The 21,197-nt window shown below is 45.5% G+C and overlaps 1 protein-coding gene across 1 annotated transcript in view; it reads right to left on the bottom strand.

Moving 5' to 3' along the window:
• SACS (sacsin molecular chaperone) overlaps positions 1–15,717 on the bottom strand; it is a 29,117-nt gene extending 13,400 nt beyond the window's left edge. Inside the window, exons 1-4 of the mRNA XM_068984681.1 lie at positions 15,687–15,717; positions 12,880–13,026; positions 9,458–10,952; positions 8,662–8,753 (exon numbers count right to left, since the gene is read on the bottom strand). Of these exons, the coding sequence (XP_068840782.1) occupies positions 8,662–8,753; positions 9,458–10,952; positions 12,880–13,026; positions 15,687–15,702 (1,750 nt within the window). The 5' untranslated portion in view covers positions 15,703–15,717. The remainder of the gene's footprint in view (positions 1–8,661; positions 8,754–9,457; positions 10,953–12,879; positions 13,027–15,686) is intronic.
• Positions 15,718–21,197: the final 5,480 nt, after the last annotated feature.

The raw sequence follows: 21,197 nt of genomic DNA, 5'->3' as shown, positions 1-21,197 counted from the left end.
GTGAACTCCGGGAGTTGGTGATGGACAAGGAGGCCTGGTGTGCTGCAATTCCTGGGGTCGCAAAGAGTAGGACATGACTGAGCGACTGAACTGAACTGAACTGAACTGACACTATGTCACTTAGGGTGAGTCAGGCAGTAGTGTTTAAGAAGTCACAAAATCTTGTCTATAGTCTGACTAGCACAGCCTCCTTGGTCTGTGAGTCCCATTAAAATATTATTTTTTAATTCATTTTTAATGTTCTGAAAAATGCTTACTGAATTAACTATAATAAAATACCCAAATCACAAGACAAGGATATAATACCAAAGATACAAAAAAAGAGTTAGAAATTAAAATTCCAAACACTCAAAAAACAGAAAAACCAAATGTGCAGCACACTGTGTTCCATGTTAATAACTGTCACCCAACATGCACTCTGCAGATAATCCTGTCCAATAACCCTGCGTGGAATTCAGCAGCCTATAAGCCACATACCTACCTTCAGGACAGCTGTCTAGTATCAATGTGCAAATAAAATGTCAATGATATGCACACACCACATGAAACATGTGATTGTGTGCGCCATGTGTAACATGTGATTCACGTATACACCACATGTAACATGTGATTGCACACACATGTAACATGCGATTGACGCACACACCACATGTAACATGCGATTAGCCAGTCATGCTCTGATGAAACAAATCATGGAAAATAAAGGAGAGAGAAAATGTAGTAAGAGACATTTCTAAGCACAGAAGTCAATTAAACCTGGAGTTCTGATTTCTGTTTATTTTGTAGTTAAGCTTTCAGCTTTTACCCTAAAGTATAAATGTTGACACAGAAAAATGTCTCCATGCCCTGGATTGGGGCACCCTTGAAATTGTGAAGCACCTAAACCAATATTCATAAAATAATTCAACAGAGTTTATTAAATGACTTGTGCTTCTGTGGCCCTGCCTTTAGAATTATCGGCATTGTCAAAAGAGGTTAAGTATTTCATGCCAGGCATGTTTCTAGAGACAGAGAGTGTTTATCAGTTTTAACTATTTAGGAACAACTCTGCTCAGACTGGTTTGTGCTTTACTGTGGGTCAGCTCAAGGTAAAACCGTCAGCATGCTAAATCTGTGGTTCAGCCCTCACTTTGAGGAAGATTTTCCACGTGGATGGAGACAGGATGCTACAGTCCACTTGAAAATAAGATGAGGTGCCAGTTAAACTGTAGGCCATCTGTCAGTCAAATCTTCAAAGGAAGAAAAAGGAAACAAAGGACACAAAAGCAGCACACAGGGATGGAGAGGGCAGTTCGGTGGTGAGCCCGGTGCTCCCGGTGCTCTGCAAGGGCCCAGGGAAGCCTCCCTCTACTCCACAGGGCACCAGGCTGGCTCAGAACAGCACTGCGAGCAGAAGTCAGCAGTGGCACTGCAGCGCCGCCCTCACTTCCATCCTGAACAGGAGACAGACAACAAGTCGGGGGGTGGCCGACACCACCCACAGCACCCCCCACCCTGGGCAGGTGGCTAAACATGCAGCCTGCTGACAACAAGACTCTGCCTTCCGCTGTGATCACTCCTTAAAGATGTAGGAATGCAGTCACGGTAGCTGTGAGGGATCAGCCACTTTTCTTACAAGCTAGAAAACAAGGTTAATACTTACATGAATTATCACTATAACAGTGACTTAGCTTCTAAATTAATTTTAGCTTCAAGGAATAGACTAACTCCAAAAATAATGTTTACTATAAAAACAGTTTCTATAAAGCTAATCTCATATCCTGATTTTCCAAGGGAAACACAAACTGGAGGAAAATAGTACAAGTTTATCAAAACTTTTTATAAAAAGACAGTCAATAACTGACACTTCACTGACAGAGATCCTAGAATGGATGTCCCTCTGTCCATTTCAATCTCATCATGTAACAAGTGTGGGCACTCTCACCCTTCCATTAAATCCCACAGCTTAAATACCAATCTCAGCATAATTGTTTCATTTGAGACTACATGTTCTATGAACTGAAACATGGCCTGATTGTGGTGTGTGTAACAACCACCTGTGTACTCTACTAGTATAGTTTCCTCTCTCCTTTAATTGTTAGCACCAGAAAATAATACTGATACAACTTCTAGCTACTGGGGTAAATGAAAAAACAGGATTCAAAGAATCAAATGAACAAAAACATCAGGCTGCAAATGAATACAACATTTAGTCAGTCATCATACCTGAGTATCCCCAGAGAAGTTGTTGTGCTAGAATATAATTAAATCCGTTCTTAGAAAAAGCCGGAATTGTCACAGTTTTCACATAATGGCTACAACAATTATTCTGAATCTTAAGATAGCACTGTTTTCAGAATCTTACACATCATTATGTAAAAGAAAAGCTATAAACAAACTCCAAACATAGCAGAATATACATTTAAGATTTAAGGATATACTTCAATATAATTGACCTAGGTTCAATTCCTGGGTCAGGAAGATCTGCAGGAGAAGGGATAGGCTACCCACTCCAGTTTTCTTGGGCTTCCCTTATGGCTCAGCTAGTAAAGAATCCACCTGCAATGCGGGAGACCTGAGTTAAATCCCTGGGTTGGGAAGATCTCCTGGAGAAGGGAAAGGCTACCCACTCCAGTATTCTCACCTGGAGAATTCCATGGATTGTATAGTCCATGGGGTTGCAAAGAGTTGGACACGGCTGAGCACTTTCAATATAAACTTTCACTTTCAATATAAACTAAATCCAAATTATGAAGCATTCCTACCATATGTCTGATTCAACTGCTTTTCTACTTCCTCCAAAACCCATTTACCTGCTCTTCTAACTTCCAAGAGTCACCCATTTACTCAAGTAACTTAATACAGAAATAACCTGTAATGGAAAAGACAAAACAACAGAATCTTCACCCCAACTCAGAAGCTCCAGAGAGTCCTAAGTCCTTCAAGCTCTTTCAGCCTGTGTCTCTGTCCCTCAGAGGAGGATGAAGGTGGAGAACAAATCAGACACAGAAGATATGCATTTGAAAAGAAATTCTGACTCACGGCCACACTACAAGCATCTGCCTGCTCATATCCCCGTCCCCGCAGCTTCATCCCACCTAGCCCAGCAACGGAAGCTCAGCATCAGCCTATCAACCTGGCACTGGGAACATGAAAGAGACTAGTGGGTGGCTTCCTAGTCTGTCTGGCCCAGGAAACCGGGGCTGTGATCAGGCAGAGAGGATTAAAAGGGCTGTGACAGGCTTGAGTGACACAGGTCTGCATGGCCTACAGGGGCAGGGGCGTGGTGGGGGGGGGGGGGGGCGGGTGGCAGTGGGTGGCACAGAGAGCCTCTCCGTGGAGGAGACTTGTGGGTTGAAGGCAAAGAGATGAACAGAAGCCCTCAGGCAGGGTGCAGGAGAGAGAGTATTTTAAGCAAAGGGGATGCTGTGTGCAGAAACACAGATACGCGAAAACCTGAATTCGTGTAAAAGAAAACTTTACCAAGCGTCCACCTTGAAGTGGGCACTGTGCCGCGTCAGGGTGACAAACCTCACAGGGCTCTGCTCTCTCGGATGAAGGAAACTCTGGTCTCTGGAGGCCAGTCACGGGAGCCCCACAGGCCACACAAACAAGACCGGACCTGTCTGGAGCCAGGACACACACTGGAACCCATCAGCGGACGGTGATGAGATGAGCACAGCAAGGAGGAGGCCCTGCGGGCTCACAGCACAGCCGGAGAAGGGCGACGCAGAAATTCCATCCCCAGAGCCCAGAGACACGAGAACAAGGGTGGTAATGGTGCCGTGCTCACAAGGAAAGATCACACAAGAGGCGAGACAGATATGGACACAAGATGAGGACACAAGTGGGGAAAGCATGGACTTCGAGCTCCCTGAGGAGCTCCACGGACAGAATGACAACAGTGTTTCTCATGAGCCAGGTTTCATGTTAAACTACACGCTCCATGCACACCATCTTATCCTCAGAGAAAGCCTGCCAAACTAAAATATCACTGGAGAGGTTGTCAATAGCCTGCCTGATGGCCATCATGCAAACTGGATAAAATTCAGCTGGTAGGCTGGGACTGCCTGCCATCCTCCACTCAACCCTTATTCTCATTTCATTACACTTGTAAGAAAGAAAGCAATCTTTCATTTCATGTAGTTGAATCTCAAGCGCTCTAGATACACTTTTCTCGAAGGATGTCACTGATGAGGAAAGAGGCTCACAGAGATCAGGTAATTTGTTGAAGGTCACACAATGGAGGAATCAAGTCTGAGCCCAGATCTGTGCACTGACAGAGCCTGGGCCCATACCCCCTACGCTGCACTGCACTGTGAGTCCTGAAACTGGGCACCAACAGAAGACATACAGACCACTACACGTGTGTGATCAAGGGACCTGGGTGAACAAGGAGGCCCAAAGACCATAAGGAGTTCCTGAACTGACCCTCATTAAGGAGTCAACTAAGGAACAGGAATTCACAAATAATTCTTAAAAGCAGGCAAAGAAGTATCAGGACAATGAGAGAGCTGGGGACTCAAAGATGAGTGACCAGTAGGAGCAAAGCCTCAGGGGGACCAGGTAAGAAGAACAAAACAATTTCACTGGATTTAATAAATTTTAAAAAGTCATTAACTGGTGATCTCAGTCAGGCAATTTTATTGCACTGAATGAAAAGTGCGTCTGCAGAGACAACAGATGGTGAGCAAGTGCAGACGACAAGCATGTGCCACCCCCCCAGATGCTGGACTACACAGAAAGCAAACTAAAGTCAAGGTTGTCTTTGTTTCCCCCAAATGGAGAAGACTCTGTGGATCACAACAAACTGAGGAAAATTCTTAAAGAGATGGGAATACCAGACCACCTGACCTACCTCCTGAGAAATCTGTATGCAGGTCAAGAAGCAACAGTTAGAACTGGACATGGAACAACAGACTGGTTCCAAATCGGGAAAGGAGTACATCAAGGCTGTATATTGTCACCCTGCTTATTTAACTTATATGCAAAGTACATCATGAGAAATGCCAGGCTGGATGAAGCACAAGCTAGAATCAAGATTGCTGGGATGAACATTAATAACCTCAGATATACAAATGACATCACCCTTATGGCAGAAAATGAAGAAGAACTCAAGAGCCTCTTGATGAAAGTGAAAGAGGAGAGTGAAAAAGTTGGCTTAAAACAACATTCGGAAAACTAAGATCATGGTATCTGGTCCCATCACTTCACGGCAAAAAGATGGGGAAACAATGGAAACAGTGAGAGACTTTATTTTTGTGGTTCCAAAATCACTGCAGATGGTGACTACAGCCATGAAATTAAAAGATGCTTTCTCCTTTAAGGAAAACTTATGACCAACGTAGACAGCATATTAAAAAGCAGAGACATTACTCTGCCAACAAAGGTCTGTCTAGTCAAAGCTATGGTTTTTCCAGTAGTCATGTATAGATGTTGGACTATAAAGATAGCTGAGCACCAAAGAACTGACGCTTTTGAACTGTGGTGTTGGAGAAGACTCTTGAGAGTCCCTTGGACAGCAAGGAGATCCAACCAGTCCATCCTAAAGGAAATCAGTCCTGAATATTCATTGGAAGGACTGATGCTGAAGCTGCAACTCCAATACTTTAGTGACCTGATGTGAAGAACTGACTCATTTGAGAAGACCCTGATGCTGGGAAAGATTGAAGGCAGGAGGAGAAGGGGACGACAGAGGATGAGATGATTGGATGGCATCACCGACTCAATGGACATGAGTTAGGCTCTGGGAGTTGGTGGTGGACGGGGAAGCCTGGTGTGCAACAGTCCATGAGGTCGCAAAGATCAGGCATGACTGAGCTACTAAAACTGACTGACTGAACTAAAGTGTGCAACTGCAAATGAGAGGTGACAGAGCTAAATAGTGAGAGTACAATCAGTACCATAGTACTTAGCTGAGGATTTTACATGTGAAATAAGTGGAAGATAAAACTATCACATGGTGAGGTATTTTGTTGGGGCTACACCCATTGCCAAAGAAAACACTTCCCATGCAGCTGTACTTCCAAATGTGGCCAATCAGATTTTACTTATAATTAGGAAAGAAAAGCCCACAGTGCTTTGTGTCAGCAAAAGGATCACATAATCTGTTTTTGCAGCCAAAAAGATTCACTGACGTTTCACATCTGTGACGTTCCCACCGTAGGAAGGGAGCCCCACAGATGCAGCCCTCTTGGCCTCTCTTCTCATACTCTTACCCCACACACCAGCAAGATGACTGGCTCATCGACTTCTCAGTGTAGGAAGAAATGCCTGCCCCTGCCCAGGGGGATGCCCGGGGTAGCTCCCACAGCTCCGCAGTGCAGGGCATGCTGGGAAGTTGAGGTCCCCAATGCTGCCTGTGACCAGCCTGGTGAGCTCGTCCATCTCACCCCAGAGGTCACAGTACAGGCCCACAGTGTGCCCTAAGCCACACCCCCAAGACCAGGGTCACCGCAGTGACGCAGGGCTGACCAGTAAGGTCTGCCCACTGGTTCCTCTCTGCGTCTTCCTTCACCAACTGGAGTCCCAGGAAAGGAAAGCAAAGGGGTCATTACTGAGTCCCCACTGGCCCTACACCATAATGTTCTCCAAGCAGTAAATCTGTTCATCGGAATAAAGTGACATCAAAAATACATTTCTGTCTGGAACTAATGGTACAAAACAACAGGAAGGATGCCCGGGAGGCAGTCCCTTCACCACATGGTCAGCTAAAGACACCAGAAAGGCTAGAGACCAGGATGATTAAATAATCACAAGGGTGGCAGGCTAATATTAATACTTAAATCTAGATAAGTTGACAGTGAAGACAACTCCTGGGATAACTAGCTGCACATCACAGGTGACAATAACAGCAAAGACATCCCTTCTAGTGTAAAACCGGGAACCAGAGATAAAACACGGAGTTTACAGATGATTCCAAAATAACAAATCAGAACTCATAGTAGATAAGAAAATGAGAACACACACAGAGTGGGAAGACTCAGCTTTACAAAGATGTCAAATTACTGAGTTAACAATAGATAAATGTAACTCATCCCAAAAATATTACGATAGGTCCCCACTCATGCGAGGCTAGAGAAGAGGCTGTGGCCATGCCCTGTGCCACAAAGTACTTGAAAATTCTAAGTAAGACCAACATTATCCTGCTGGTCTTCTACCCTTTGAACCTGATTTGATTCTGAATTATTTTCAACTGATTTCCAACTCCCTACCTACCTCAGAAACTAATGCACATGAACAAAAATTCTCCCTTCAAAACAAAGTGAAACCACACAATGAAATAGCACAGCTGTGAGAAAGAACGGCCTGCAACTGCGGACACCAAACTAGACAATCCCAAATTCAGGGCAAGTGACTGCAGCAGACTGTGGGCACATGGATTCCCCCCACAGGAAGCCCCGAGTCCATCTGTGCTGTCGAGAGTCAGGGTCACAGTTGCCCTTGGGTGGTCAGGACTATCTCGGAGAGGCAGCCAGTCTTCTGGTTCTGATCCGGGCGTGTTCAGCTTATAAAATTCCAGACCTATGTTTAAGATAAGTATACTTTTCTGTGTGTACACTGTATTGCAATGTAATGTTTTACATAAGAAGATAATAGAGAACTTGGGAAGTAAGACCTTGTAAAACTTTGGAGCAGAGAATGGCAGAGTCATAGGAAAGAATCCACAGTAAGACTCCCCACAAGGCTCTTCTAAAGCTCCTGACACAGGGAACAGCAGCGTCCGGACCCCCTCCAGCTCACACTGCATTGCCCACAGCCTCCCTGCACTCCATCCTGAATCAACACCCCAAGCCCCAACACCTTTTGCTTCCATTTACAGGAATGAAGGTGCATGACCATTAGCAAGCTTTCCCTTTAGCCGTTACCTTTGAAAACAAACCAGCACACAGTACAAAAGACACGTCACAAAGAGCACGCTTTACAACCTTACCTAGTAGAACAAACCCAGAATTTTTCAGGCCAATATCTAGCTTTAAAAAAAGTTCAATATCCTTCAATTAAAAAAAAAAAGTGGCTGAAAGAATATAAACAAACAAACAAAAAGTTCAGGCAACAGTCTTACAAAGGTGCTCACAAAAGTTGAAAGATAAGGTTAAACAGAACCATGGTGATTTTTGTCCCAATTATTGTCTTTTCCTAAAAAGGACTCCCGATAGAGGACACCCATTCCTGCCTCGGCCCCAGGAGTCCTCCCGGCCCTGATGCACAGGTCTCTTTTCAACGTGCAGGTCCCCAAAGCCACCCCAACACAACCACGTGGAACCCTGGAGGCAGGTGGTGTGGGGGCAGAGCAGGCGGACCCCGTCTCCCCTCGTGTGTCCACCTAACCCACAGCAGTGCTCTCACTGCCACGCAGGCCACCAGGGAGGAGGCCGGGGGCAAAAAAGGGGAAAGAAATGGGGAAGTACTGCAGGCCCGTGAGGCACTGTGCAGGGGTGAGGACCACCGCCACACCCTAACCCTAAACACAGGTTTCTAAACACAGGACCACCTTTGCATTCGGACAGACGTCAGCATCCACGACTGACACATCTCAAACCACAAGTACATGAGGTTGAACCGTATGGAGCTGCTGACCAATAGGCAATTCCATATTCATTCAACTTAACAGGAAACACATAAATTGTTCACATTTTTATAATTACACTTATTTTTAAAAAGCTAAAATAGCTATAATACCTCGGGTTTGGGCAGCTTCCTTTAAAGCAGCTAGAAGGTGAGGCTTCAAGTTATCCAAAAGAAATCTGCCTTCCAGACCTGGGAAAAGGGACCTTAAAAGTGACAGAAATGCAGCAATTTTTAGTAGATAAGTCCAATGATATAATTTCAAGCCAGTTATATGTGCTCACTATTTTACCTAAATTATAAGGCACACCTCAAATCACACACAATCCTTGTAATCCAGGTGTGGCTTTAAACCCTGAGGCAGCATGCAAACCCAGGGACGGTCCAGAACACCTTAGAGAAACCTGTACTGTATTCCCTGAAATGTCAATAGGCATCCTGAGCTATAACTGGGGTTTCCCTGGTAGTTCAGAAGTTAAACCGTCTGCCTGCAATGCTGGAGACCCGAGCTCGCTCCCTGGGTTGGGAAGATCCCCTGGAGAAGAAAATGGCAACCCACTCCAGTATTCTTGCCTGCAGAATCCCATGGACGGAGGAGCCTGGTGGACTACAGTCCACAGGGTGGCAAAGAGTCGGACACGACTGAGCGACTTTACTTTCTTGAGTATTTTGGTGAATTTATTTTCATCAAAATAATTTCCTTTTGACTAACTTTAGTTATTACTAGCTCTTTGCAGCCATTCTTTTCTACATTCCGTTATTAGAATTTCCAGGAACGACGGCTTGGACCGCTTTTTAATGGATAAACATCTGGAGGCCCTTCCATCTTAGAACGTAACGGTGTGTTCTTTCTAACGGAGCAGCTCCGCAGAGCCCCCTAAGACCGCACGCCGACGTGTGCCCCGCCTACCTGGGGTGCTCCTCTGAGGCGATGTAGATCACGTCCTGGTCGCAGGCAGACGAGGAGAAGGGAACGAAGGCCCCGCTCTGCAGCGGCAGCAGCTCCAGCCCCAGCAGCTCGCCGTAGGCCTGGTCGGAGAGCACGAACTCCAGCAGATGCAGCCTCTCGGGCGTACCCGCGCCGCCCAGGCCGGCCTTCCGCAGCACCTGCCGGGTCCACGCAGGCGTCACCTGCGTCAGCGGCCCGGCGCTGGAGGCCATGAGCTGCGCGGCGGCAGCCAGGTGGGCCGGGGCCCGGACCACCTCCTTCCCCGAGCACTGCAGGAAGCGGAGCACGGCCGGGGCGTAGTCCAGGCCCTCGTCCAGATCCGAGAAGCATGCCTGCTCCAGGGGGACCCAGTGGCCGCCCAGGGAGGGCAGCACCTCGTGCTGGAAGAGCTCCTGAAACAGCGGCTCCAGCGCCGGCCGCCAGGGCAGCTTGACCTGCGCAGCATCCGGCCACAGCCCGTAGACCCCGGCCACCGAGAGCGGCAGCCTGGGGCTGCAACCGGCCCGCAGGCGGGCAATGGCGTCGAGGATGAGGGCGGCGTAGGCCCTGGGCACCACGCTCAGCACGAGCAGCTCGTTCCACACGGCGGCCGGGTCCCTCCACTGGTCCAGCTCCCGCCACTTGATGCTCCTGCGGTTGTCCGTCAGGCCGAAGAAGCCGCTGACGTGGACCGGGAGTCCAGTCCGGCTCTCCTCGCCGGGCGGTAAGGGGAGGAAGCAGAAGGCTTTCCCTGAGAACCCAGCCGCAGCGCCTCCGGCCCCGTTCTCCTCGGCGGGACCCGGCAGGGGCGTGGCGATGCCGATGACTGGGACGAAGCGCAGCTCGTCGGCCAGCGCGTCCAGCTGCGCGCTCAGGCCCCGGCCGCCCACGCTGTTGCACACCAGCCAAGACGTTTCCCGGGCGCCCTGGGCGCCCCCGTCCTCCAGGACGATGCTCACGGGGTACGTGACGCACGTGACGCCACCGCTGGGCACCCGCTCACAGTAGTCACGGAGGGCGGCCCCCAGCGCCTCCACCGCCCCTGGCCGCTCTGGCGCCGGCGCTGCCGGCTCGTGGGCCGTCACTCTGAAGACCAGCTTCTCCGAGCCGTCGGCCTCGCGGACGTGCAGGGACACGCCCTGCACACTCTTCAGGAAGAGCAGCACCGTGTCCGCGTCCGCCTGGAAGGACTCAAACAGCTCCAGTACCTTCTGCTTGTTGTAGAGGGTCCCGCTGAGCTGGGAGGGCTGCCGCCGAAGCGGGAAACGGAAGAACGTCCCTGGGAAGCTGCCCTTCACAAACGTCTCCTTGGTGCTTCCAAAAAGGCCAATAAACGGCGCAAACTGGTCTGAAAACTCGCTGATTTCTTTGCTGTCATCTCTGAGATTCCAACACTGGCCTGATTCGTGCGGACCGAACAGCGTCTGATGAGGATCTAACATGCCAATCTGGTCACCACTAAAGATGCAAGGAACATCTGCAAAGGAAAATTCAAGTCACCATCAACTCTGAGCTATACTGACACTGATAATCACAATTACACTGCCCAGTTACACGTGGAGAAGCGTGAGCCACAGAAGGATTCTAAATAGAGTTATCTTAAAATGAACTAAGTCTTGCTTTGGACACATAATTCTTTGAATGTAAAAAATGATTTCTCTTTAGATTCAAAAAGCACCAGGCATTGAGAGGCTTTAAGTGATTATTGTGAAAACCTAAGATGTATCTTCAAGCATTTACTAAATTAATTAAAATACATAAGGAATATTTGGATATTTACACTCTCCCTACAGCCTTGTGAACCCAACTAAACAGAACAGAGTTGTAGCCTGTGTGCAAAACAAAATTTCAACCACAGATTCTCTGAGAGAATGAGAAAGAACAGGTGATCTCAAGCATGCGTCCTGGAGTGAGTCTGAAATGGACAGTGACTTGAGTACGTAACCTTCACACAAGACCTCTGTGGGGTCCACCTGTGACACGCAGGGTCACCGACTATAGGCTTAGGCATCACAAGCACCAAATCCTGAGCTCTGGGGTATTTTCAGTAGGAAATGTTATGTCCACCAGCCCACCACCACGTCCAGTCAAGAAGGCTGGTCCACAGACCCCCATTGTCCACAGTCCCATCTGCACTCCCATTACTGAAACTATGTCAGGGAGAAGCCTGGTGGCTGCAAAGCAGAACGCATGACCTTGGCAAGTCCTTGGATTAGAGGCCAGCACCCAGGGAACCCATCCCACATAAGTGTGCTGGTTCTCAAACAGGGAACAAACCCACATTGAGAGCAGATACCAGCCACCAGGGGACTCTATGGACAATACACCCCTGAAAACAGGCTCCATGCTTATGCAACGCACAACTGTGTCCCCATAAAATTTAAAAACTACTGCATGTCACAGATGTGAGGAGTAACTCACAAATAGTTGAACACATGACTGTTAATATTCATATAATTGTTATATAACATAATGACTTCATCAGTTTTATTATGTAATACATAATATTACTTAACACAATACTATACATTATAACACTGTAAATGCAATTTTAAAAATAGGTTTGCTAAAAATGGGCCATGGTGAGGATGCTTCTGCGTCCCACTTGCTCAGGGCAGTCCTAATTTGGGCCAGTGGCCAAGAATAATATCACTTCTTAACCCTCAGGACTACCCCAGTTTGGGCGATCAATTACATGTTACTCTAGCAACAGCTAGAACTCTGCCAGCGCAGCCCCTTCTCCTACAAGTTCAAAATGCAAAAACAGTTCCAAATTAAGCCATAACTGGTGCTGATTTCATTAAAAGCTTTATCACAAAACCACAGTAAATACTAAGAACTCTGGTTCCAGAAGAACAGCCCTAAAAGTTACAAGTATTTCCTAGTGTAACTGAATCAGAAACCTCATATTCTTTCTAGATTCTAAACATGACTTTAAAGTAATCATCAAAATACTCAAGTTCTAGAGCAAAATTTCTATAGGTAAAGTGAGAAACCAAGATCATTTTAAAGTTCTCTGTGTCAATTGGATATTATATTTCCTTCTTCTTGTTATTTAAAAATATGTACAAGAAAATCTGTGAAAACCAGTTTGCCTGACTCAAAAATTTGCAGTACAAAAGTTTTTAGAGTAACAATTTTGTGTAGGCTTTCAACTGCTGACGTAAAGTCTCAAACTTCACATAAAATGACTGACTATACTACATTGATTCCACCGGAAATGATGACATTAACTTTTGCACCACACGATGCAGATTTGATACGGTTACCAAGACAACTAGAGAAAACACAAGACACACTGAAATTTCATCAGCATTCAATATCGTCTCTGAAGTTTACCCAATAATATCCAAAGCAGAGGCTAAAATAACTGAATCTCAGGACTGAAAAGCCAAATACCACACCTGTGATATGATAGACAGAATTGAAGCCAATTCCAAATCTTCCAACCTTCAAAGGGTCGTCCTTCTTCCTGCTCCGCGCTATTTCCTGAATGCCGTGCCAGTCTTCCGGGGTGAACACCGCGTTGTTGTACACGTAGAGAGCCGGCCCTGGGGGTCAAGACGCACAGGCAGGGGCTGAGAAAGAAGGGAGCCTGGACACTCACTTCTGCTACACAAACTTCCTCTATGTGATAATGCTTATTTGATGAAAAGACAGAAAGAACTGAAAACAGTGACTGATCCAGTATCACCGTTTGGTTGCTCTCACAGTAAAAACAGAAATTACAAATTAATGGTAAAAATGACCAGCACAAGAAATATAGTATTGTTGACCCAAAATCCAAAAAGGAAAAATTATAGTGCTTAGATACTCAAAACACAGCACGAACAAGAAAGTTAATCACCATGTACTACTTTGTAAAACTTGACCCTAAGTAACATATTTACTTATATATTTTTATAAATGGAATTACCTATAAATGTACTGAGAAGACTAAAGGAACCATGTTAAAATAATGCTTTTCATGTGCCTATGAATTCAAGCACAAATATGGGGATGCTGGTCATAATCTATGTTACAAAAATGGCATGACTGTAAAATATCTGTAAAATAGTCAAAGTAGAGACATGAAAAAGTCAAGCCTAAGAGGTTACTACAGGAAGGTTGACCATGTGGAGATCATGGTGTGTCCCACACAGCAGGAAGGGTGTGGGTGGGCTCTGGGAGCCCCCGGCTTCTGGGAGCCCCAGCCCTTCCTTCACTTGTAGCTCCTAATTAACTACACCCTTGAAGTCCTTCGTAAAGTGAGAAACTGAGGAAATCTCTTATTTTTCTGCATTGGATCTCTCTCATTGGACACATTCTGAGTCTTCTGTCTTCTCATTATATAAAAGAAACAAAAACAAGTTGAACTCAAGAGTTCTCATCTACAACACTAAGCATCTGTAAAGGGGAAAAAACTGTAACCCAAGAAGATGACACCAGCCAAGACAACACTCTTGTCTGAATGTGAGGAAAACTCCTCACACAGCATGAGCACAATAGACGTGAGCTAAAGAGATCACCAGGGCTTCCCTGGTGGCTCGGACAGTAAAGCATCTGCCTACAATGTGAGAGACCCGGGTTTGATCCCTGGGTCAGGAAGATCCCCTGGAGAAGGAAATGGCAACCCACTTCAGTACGCTTGCCTGGAAAATCCCTTGGACCAAGGAGCCTGGTAGGCTACAATCCATGGGGTCGAAAAGAGTCAGACATGAACTGAGTGACTAACACTATAGTCCATGGGGTCACAAAGACTCAGACACGACTGAGCAACTTTCACTTTCAAAGAGATCAAAATCATGTCCAGCTCCTTCTGGACGTCCAAGTTTTAAAAATCTGTCTAATGTGACATCACTCACACAGCTAAACAACCATTTCACACATTTTTTAAAAAATGAAGTGAAGTCAGGGCTGGAAGCAAAAACTAGACATGAGAGAGCTGAGAAGCAAAACACTTCTAGGATCTCTTCCCATTTACAGCTCTACAGGACACTCCAACCAGCAGAATGATGCCAGACAGAGAGCATGGCGACACACGCGAGCTCCTGGGACCCTCAAGAGTAACTGGGGGTGGCCGTGTCCTCACCAGTCCATGGACGAGCGGGCTGACATGCCGCCGGGCTCAAGCTCCACTCAGGCCCAGGGAGGAACTCGAGGGGCAGAGCTGACACTGGGTACCAGCGCCCGTGGACATGGAGCACGGGCAGCCCCAAGCAGGATCAGGACTTAGACAGAAGTCTGTCACATCTACACTGAGTGTCTTTCAACAATGCTTATACCGCAGACTCTCAGGGCCAGGAAACCTACTGGTTTCATCCTCTCACTGTAAAACTGAGCTTGCCCAAGATCAGCGAAGGTGGCAGGAGTCAGGACTAGAGTGAAAACCTCTTGACATGTTACATCTCATCTCCTTATGGAATAAAAAACAAAATGCAACTTCCATATCACAAGAATAAACATATGAGCTATCATAAATGCTAAATATTTAGTATTTAAATACTTAACAATAATGTTGATTATCCTCCTAAATCATAAAACATCTTTTAAAGAATATGTGATTTACACCTCTGTAAAAAAATATGTCTAGGAAAGTCTGACTTGAGTTTCCCTTTTCTCAAAGACTTTCCACCACAAAAGTCATTCACAATCATTCTGTAGACTTTAAAGCTGCTCTGCAAGTGATGAATACCCTTTTCAACACAGCCCTTCACAGCACAGGGCTTCAGGAGTCCTTGTGTTAGTTATTCCTACTGTCTTTCCTTTCATTCTCCTTACTCTACCCTTTCCTTTAGTCTTTCTTCCCACCTCCCTTCAAAATACTCCAAGGGCACCTCTCACAGCAGAAAGTAAGATACAAATCCACAGCCTCTGACTTCTTTCCAAATGCAGAGGAGTGTTCTCTTTGGAAAGGGTGCCATTCTGTCTTGCTAACGATATAAAAGGCTCACAAGTTTACTGAATAGAATAAGAGGTTTACATATTTACATTGTTTGTTCCTCTGAGTTTTAGGATTTTTATTCTTTTCTGTTCTGTAAAAATACCAACTAGCAGAGACACTTGCCCATGAAAAGCAGAGAAAACGTCTTAAGAAGTGGAGTTAAATATCCAGAGAAGTGAAGGAGAGGTGGTAATGCGACCGTGCACTGAACGCTGTACTGTAAACCACGAAAAGTCACCTGTTAGTACACAGAATAAAACGTGTCCCTGACTAACGACTGACCCTTACCCTGATATTGTGCCATGTCTTTCGACCAAAGAGTCTGTGTTCCGTACTGAGTCTCATCGTACAAGAACTTAACTTCTGTGGCCCCAGCATCTTCTGCATTCTGAATTAATTCCTAGAAATACACCAGAAAGAGTAATATTTAATAAAACAGTAATCTACTGCCCACCTTGTATTCACCTCAAATATGCAAAAAGCATTTACACATAAGTAAAGGAAACCCACTATCTGGATCACGAGCAGGTCTTTGTAGGTTTGCTTGTTTAGTTTGTTTGTTTAATGAGTGTATTCAAACTAAAAGGATATATCGTAAATACAAATACTGAACTAAAAAAATTACCCTTTTAAAATACACTCACCCAAAAAGCAAACTTCTAAATCCAGGAGTCAAGCAGGCATGGGTTCATGGCCCCTGAATGTGGGTTTAGTATTATTTAATTTGGTCAGCTGGTTGGTTTGCGAAGCTCCTGCACAATGTTTTACATAAATTCACAAAATTACAATATGTAATTATATAAAAATTGCCCCAAAAGAGCATTTGTAGCGTGACACTGCTTGACTCCCGCACACAGGGGCCCCTTTGCCTCTGAACCCTCACACATTCATGCCAACTGCATCTCAAGCCGTCCTGTTCAGCATACGCACGGCAGGTGCAGAGGGAAACAGATACAGCCATTGAAATCTAGACAAAGCTTTAAAATGAAAACATGAACAGGACTTCCTGGTAATCTCTCTCATCTCATGGTTACCAGCATGGAGGTGCACATGCATGCAACCCTGCCCTACCTTCAGAATCTGCCCTCCTTCTGGGTACCGTCTCAAGATGTCCTTGAGGAAGTCCACAAGCGGTGGCGTTGTTTGACCAAATCGACCTAAAAGACAGAACACATTCAACATGATTGTTATTAAGTCATTAATAGCCTTTACAAATGATGAATACCATTTGGTTCTTAGAGACAGTCAGTCAGTCGGTCAGTCAGTTCAGTCAATCAGTCATGTCCGACTCTTTGCGACCCCATGAATCGCAGCACGTCAGGCCTCCCTGTCCATCACCAACTCCCAGAGTTCACTCAGACACATCCATTGAGTCAGTGATGCCATCCAGCCATCTCATCCTCGGTCGTCCCCTTCTCCTCCTGCCCCCTATCCCTCCCAGCATCAGAATCTTTTCCAATGAGTCAACTCTTTGCATGAGGTGGCCAGAGTACTGGAGTTTCAGCTTTAGCATCATTCCTTCCAAAGAAATCCCAGGGCTGATCTCCTTCAGAATGGACTGGTTGGATCTCCTTGCAGTCCAAGGGATTCTCAAGAGTCTTCTCCAACACCACAGTTCAAAAGCATCAATTCTTCAGTGCTCAGCTTTCTTCACAGTCCAACTCTCACATCCATACATGACCTCAGAAAAAACCATAGCCTTGACTAGACGGACCTTTGTTGACAAAGTAATGTCTCTGCTTTTCAATATGCTATCTAGATTGGTCATAACTTTTCTTCCAAGGAGTAAGCGTCTTTTAATTTCATGGCTGCAGTAACCATCTGCAGTGATTTTGGAGCCCCCAAAAATAAAGTCTGACACTGTTTCCACTGTTTCCCCATCTATTTCCCATGAAGTGATGGGACCAGATGCCATGATCTTTGTTTTCTGAACGTTGAGCTTTAAGCCAACTTTTTCACTCTCCACTTTCACTTTCATCAAGAGGCTTTTTAGCTCCTCTTCACTTTCTGCCATAAGGGTGGTGTCATCTGCATATCTGAGGTTATTGATATTTCTCCCAGGAATCTTGATTCCAGCTTGTGCTTCTTCCAGCCCAGTGTTTCTCATGATGTACTCTGCATAGAAGTTAAATAAGCAGGGTGACAATATACAGCCTTGACATACTCCTTTTCCTATTTGGAACCAGTCTGTTGTTCCATGTCCAGTTCTAACTGTTGCTTCCTGACCCGCATAAAGGTTTCTCAAGAGGCAGGTCAGGTGGTCTGGTATTCCCATCTCTTTCAGAATTTTCCACAGTTTATTGTGATCCACACAGTCAGAGACAGTAAAGCTGTGCAATTCTGACTTCATACACGTCACTGCAGCCCTCTGGTATGAAAACCTACCTGACTACACAGCTTCAGTACAAAGTAGAGTAGACTCAATTTTATCAAATCTCAAGCTTCTTAATTAAATTACAAATTTGGGTTTTAAAAAAATATCCTAAATGTCACATAAGATTATTAACTCAAAAATAAAGAGCATGGGGTGCTGCTATTTTCCAAAGCAAATGAAATAAATGGCGCTATTTTATGGGTGCTTTGGAGGTGGTTTTTGTCACTAAGTCGTGTCTGACTCTTTGTAACCCTATTGACTGCAGCCCGCCAGGCTCCTCTGTCCATGGGATTCTTCAGGCAAGAATACTGGAGTGGGTTGCCATTTCCTTCTCCAGGGGATCTTCCCAACCCAGGGACTGAACCTGTGTCTCCTGAATTGCAGGCAAATTCTTTACTGCTAAACCACCAGAGAAGTCTTTGCAGCTAAGAAAGAAGCCAGAGATGGAAGTGCCTGTCATGCCAGCCTTAATATTCTCAAATCAACCACTGTTCTCACTGTTCTGAAATGTGGCACAGGCACCATTCCAATGGCTGCCTGGTTCCCATACCCTCTGTCTCTCCTAAACTGGAGACTTTCAGGACAGGCCATCAGGTCACCTTCAGACAGGGGACAGCAAAGTGTAGGGAGAATGGGGGAGGGAAAGTAATTTCCTAGATGCACAGAAAAAATACATGTTTATAAGCAGAAATGAAATCTGTGCTGACGACAAAACCTCAGTCTTAATTAATCTGCATCTTTCTGGTACAACAACCCACCCCCACCAAGCCCCACAGGACCCAACCCGCAGACCGCTCACCCCAGGGGAGACTCACTCCACCCATGTGTGCTTCTCCGACCCTGACATGCCCTCATCGCATCCCAGTGGTATGTACTTTCACTTCATTTTTAAAACATTATCTTTATGCAATTAAAAATGGAATTGACTCCTAGTAAAGTCAATGGTATACCTCCTCCTTTTAAGCCTTTTGATTGAAGGTTTACAAAAAGATGACAGTTCTGGGAGGTCAGATCTCCAATCTTGATCCAGTCAGATAACTGAAAAAAAGAAAATGTATGAAAAGCAATATGGTTTCTACTTCTATAAATTCAAAACTTTACCTCATTCTGTTTCACTTAAATAATGTTTGTTAAGTGTTCTAATCGGGAAATAAGTTGCTCTGGAGAAGTGAATATTTCAGAGAACAAAATTTAGTCAAAAATTTTATTTAAAAATTTAAATGGCTCTTCCTTGTGTGCATGCATCAGTCACTCAATCATGTCCGACTCTTTGCGACTCTGTGGATTGTGGCCATGGGTTTCTCTGTCCATGGGATTCTCTAGGCAAGAATACTGGAGTGGCTTGCCGTTTCCTCCTCCAGGGGATCTTCCCCACCTTTAGGGATTGAACCAGCATCTCCTGCCTCTCCTGCATTAGCAGGTGGGTTCTTCACCACAGAGCCACCTGATTTTTCCTTAAGTAATTACAAATAAAGAGACAGGGACACAAGCCATGGAAGAAAAGCACCAAGGCCAAGAGACTGTTAACACTGTTCCAGTGCTTCAGTTGGATGATGGGTTCATGGCTGTTCATTCTATTAATAATTGATTGATGACCAAAAGAGAGCTATGCACAAGCCAAAGATTAGTAGTCCAACTCAGTTAGCTAAGGTACATTTAAAGAAGAATGGCAGGAAGGGAAGCAGAAGTCTATAACATAGGACCATGTCTCCAGGTTTTAAGGAGGACTTGAAAGGAAGAACACACGCTGTAGAACCCTGTTAGTGACAACAGACATGACTGGCTGTGTGACTCCGACACTGGATGCTTCTGGCAGATTGTAATCAGTGGCCTATCTCAGGCAGTGATTCTCCCAAAGAGAAGTCAAGCAGCAGAGAGAACCCAGCAGTGCACCTGTGTTCCCTCCTGAGCCCGCCAAGATCTGGGGGTTCTGCTTGGGCCTCTCCCTTGAGACCTTAAGTCAGTCAACCAAGCAAAGCTGGTCATATCCATCTCCAGAGGCAATGAAACCTTAAAAGTTGCCAATTTCAGTCTTTGTATTTTGTTTTTAGAACAGAATGATTACAAAATAACTTGAACATTTGGGTCTCTGTTCAGGTCAGCCCTGCTGCTGCTGCTGCTAAGTCCCTTCAGTCGTGTCCGACTCTGTGTGACCCCATAGACGGCAGCCCACCAGGCTCCCCCGTCCCTGGGATTCTCCAGGCAAGAACACTGGAGTGGGTTGCCATTTCCTTCTCCAGCGCATGAAAGTGAAAAGTGAAAGGGAAGTTGCTCAGTCATGTCCAACTCTTCCTCCTCGTGTCCTACAGGCTCCTCCTGGGAGCCTGGGATTTTCCAAGCAGAAGTACTGGAGTGGGGTGCCATTGCCTTCTCCGTCAGGTCAGCCCTAGTCTTCTTTAAAAACCTCAGCAATACTCATTTTCATTTTCCATGAAACAATAATTGTGAAGCAAATACTATAATATTAACTGCATCTAGATCTCCCAATACTTTTTCCTTTGTTCAGTTGTCAAGAGCACAAGGAGTCTCTCAAGATTCAAGGGTTGATAGGCACATTTCTGATGAGCTAAATGAAAGGTAACAATACTTCCCACATCCTGGTTTGAGGTTCAAGCAGATTTGGCTGGAGAAGAAAGAGTCAGGAAGACACATAGCTCTAGTGAGCAGTTTCCCTCTCTTCACGGGACAGGAGGTGGAGGAAACAACACACAGACCCCTCTTCCAGACCAGGAGAAGCAAGAGAGACAAGGAGGAGGAGGATGGCAGGGGAACTGGAAAGACTGAGGACCAAGTACTATAAGTACCCACTCCTAAGTACATAACCTACCAAAACCAGTTTCTTGCACACCATGAAATATTTAGAATTCTCACCAATAATTCAAATCTAAAAAGTTCTGAGCAGCACTGGATAAAGAGGAAAAGAAATCCACCTCTATGAAAGGTTAGCTTATGTAAAAGAGACCCTTCTTGATGGCACATGTTGGCATCACTAAGGTCACCAGTTCAGTAGAAGTCACAGCCCATATGCTGCATCAGGAGAGAATTATACCCTCTGATTGTTTTCTGGGAGAGCTCTAAACTTGAGTTCAAAGATCACCTTTACTAGTTTAAGTTCCTCTTTGTTTTAAAGAACTTTACATTTAACTTTCATTTATTCCCAATTGACAGCCTGACCAGTTCTTTCTGGAGTGGACTTTGGAATCAGATACACGTGGGTATGAATCCTGATTGGATCCTTCATCTCTCTGAATCTTAGTTTTACTCTTTTGCAGGATGGACCAGTCACAACTCTCTCATGAGGCTGGCTGTCCTGCGTAGTAAACGAGATGACATGGGCAAAGTCACCAGCAGAACAGTGTGTGGAACACAGTCGACTGCCCAGCAAACATTAATCATGTCCCCAGTGAGCTTACCAAGATGAAGAA

Source organism: Capricornis sumatraensis, chromosome 12 (genome assembly GCF_032405125.1).
Source record: "Capricornis sumatraensis isolate serow.1 chromosome 12, serow.2, whole genome shotgun sequence".
NCBI lineage: Eukaryota > Metazoa > Chordata > Mammalia > Artiodactyla > Bovidae > Capricornis > Capricornis sumatraensis.
This window is presented reverse-complemented; position numbering and strand designations above follow the sequence as displayed.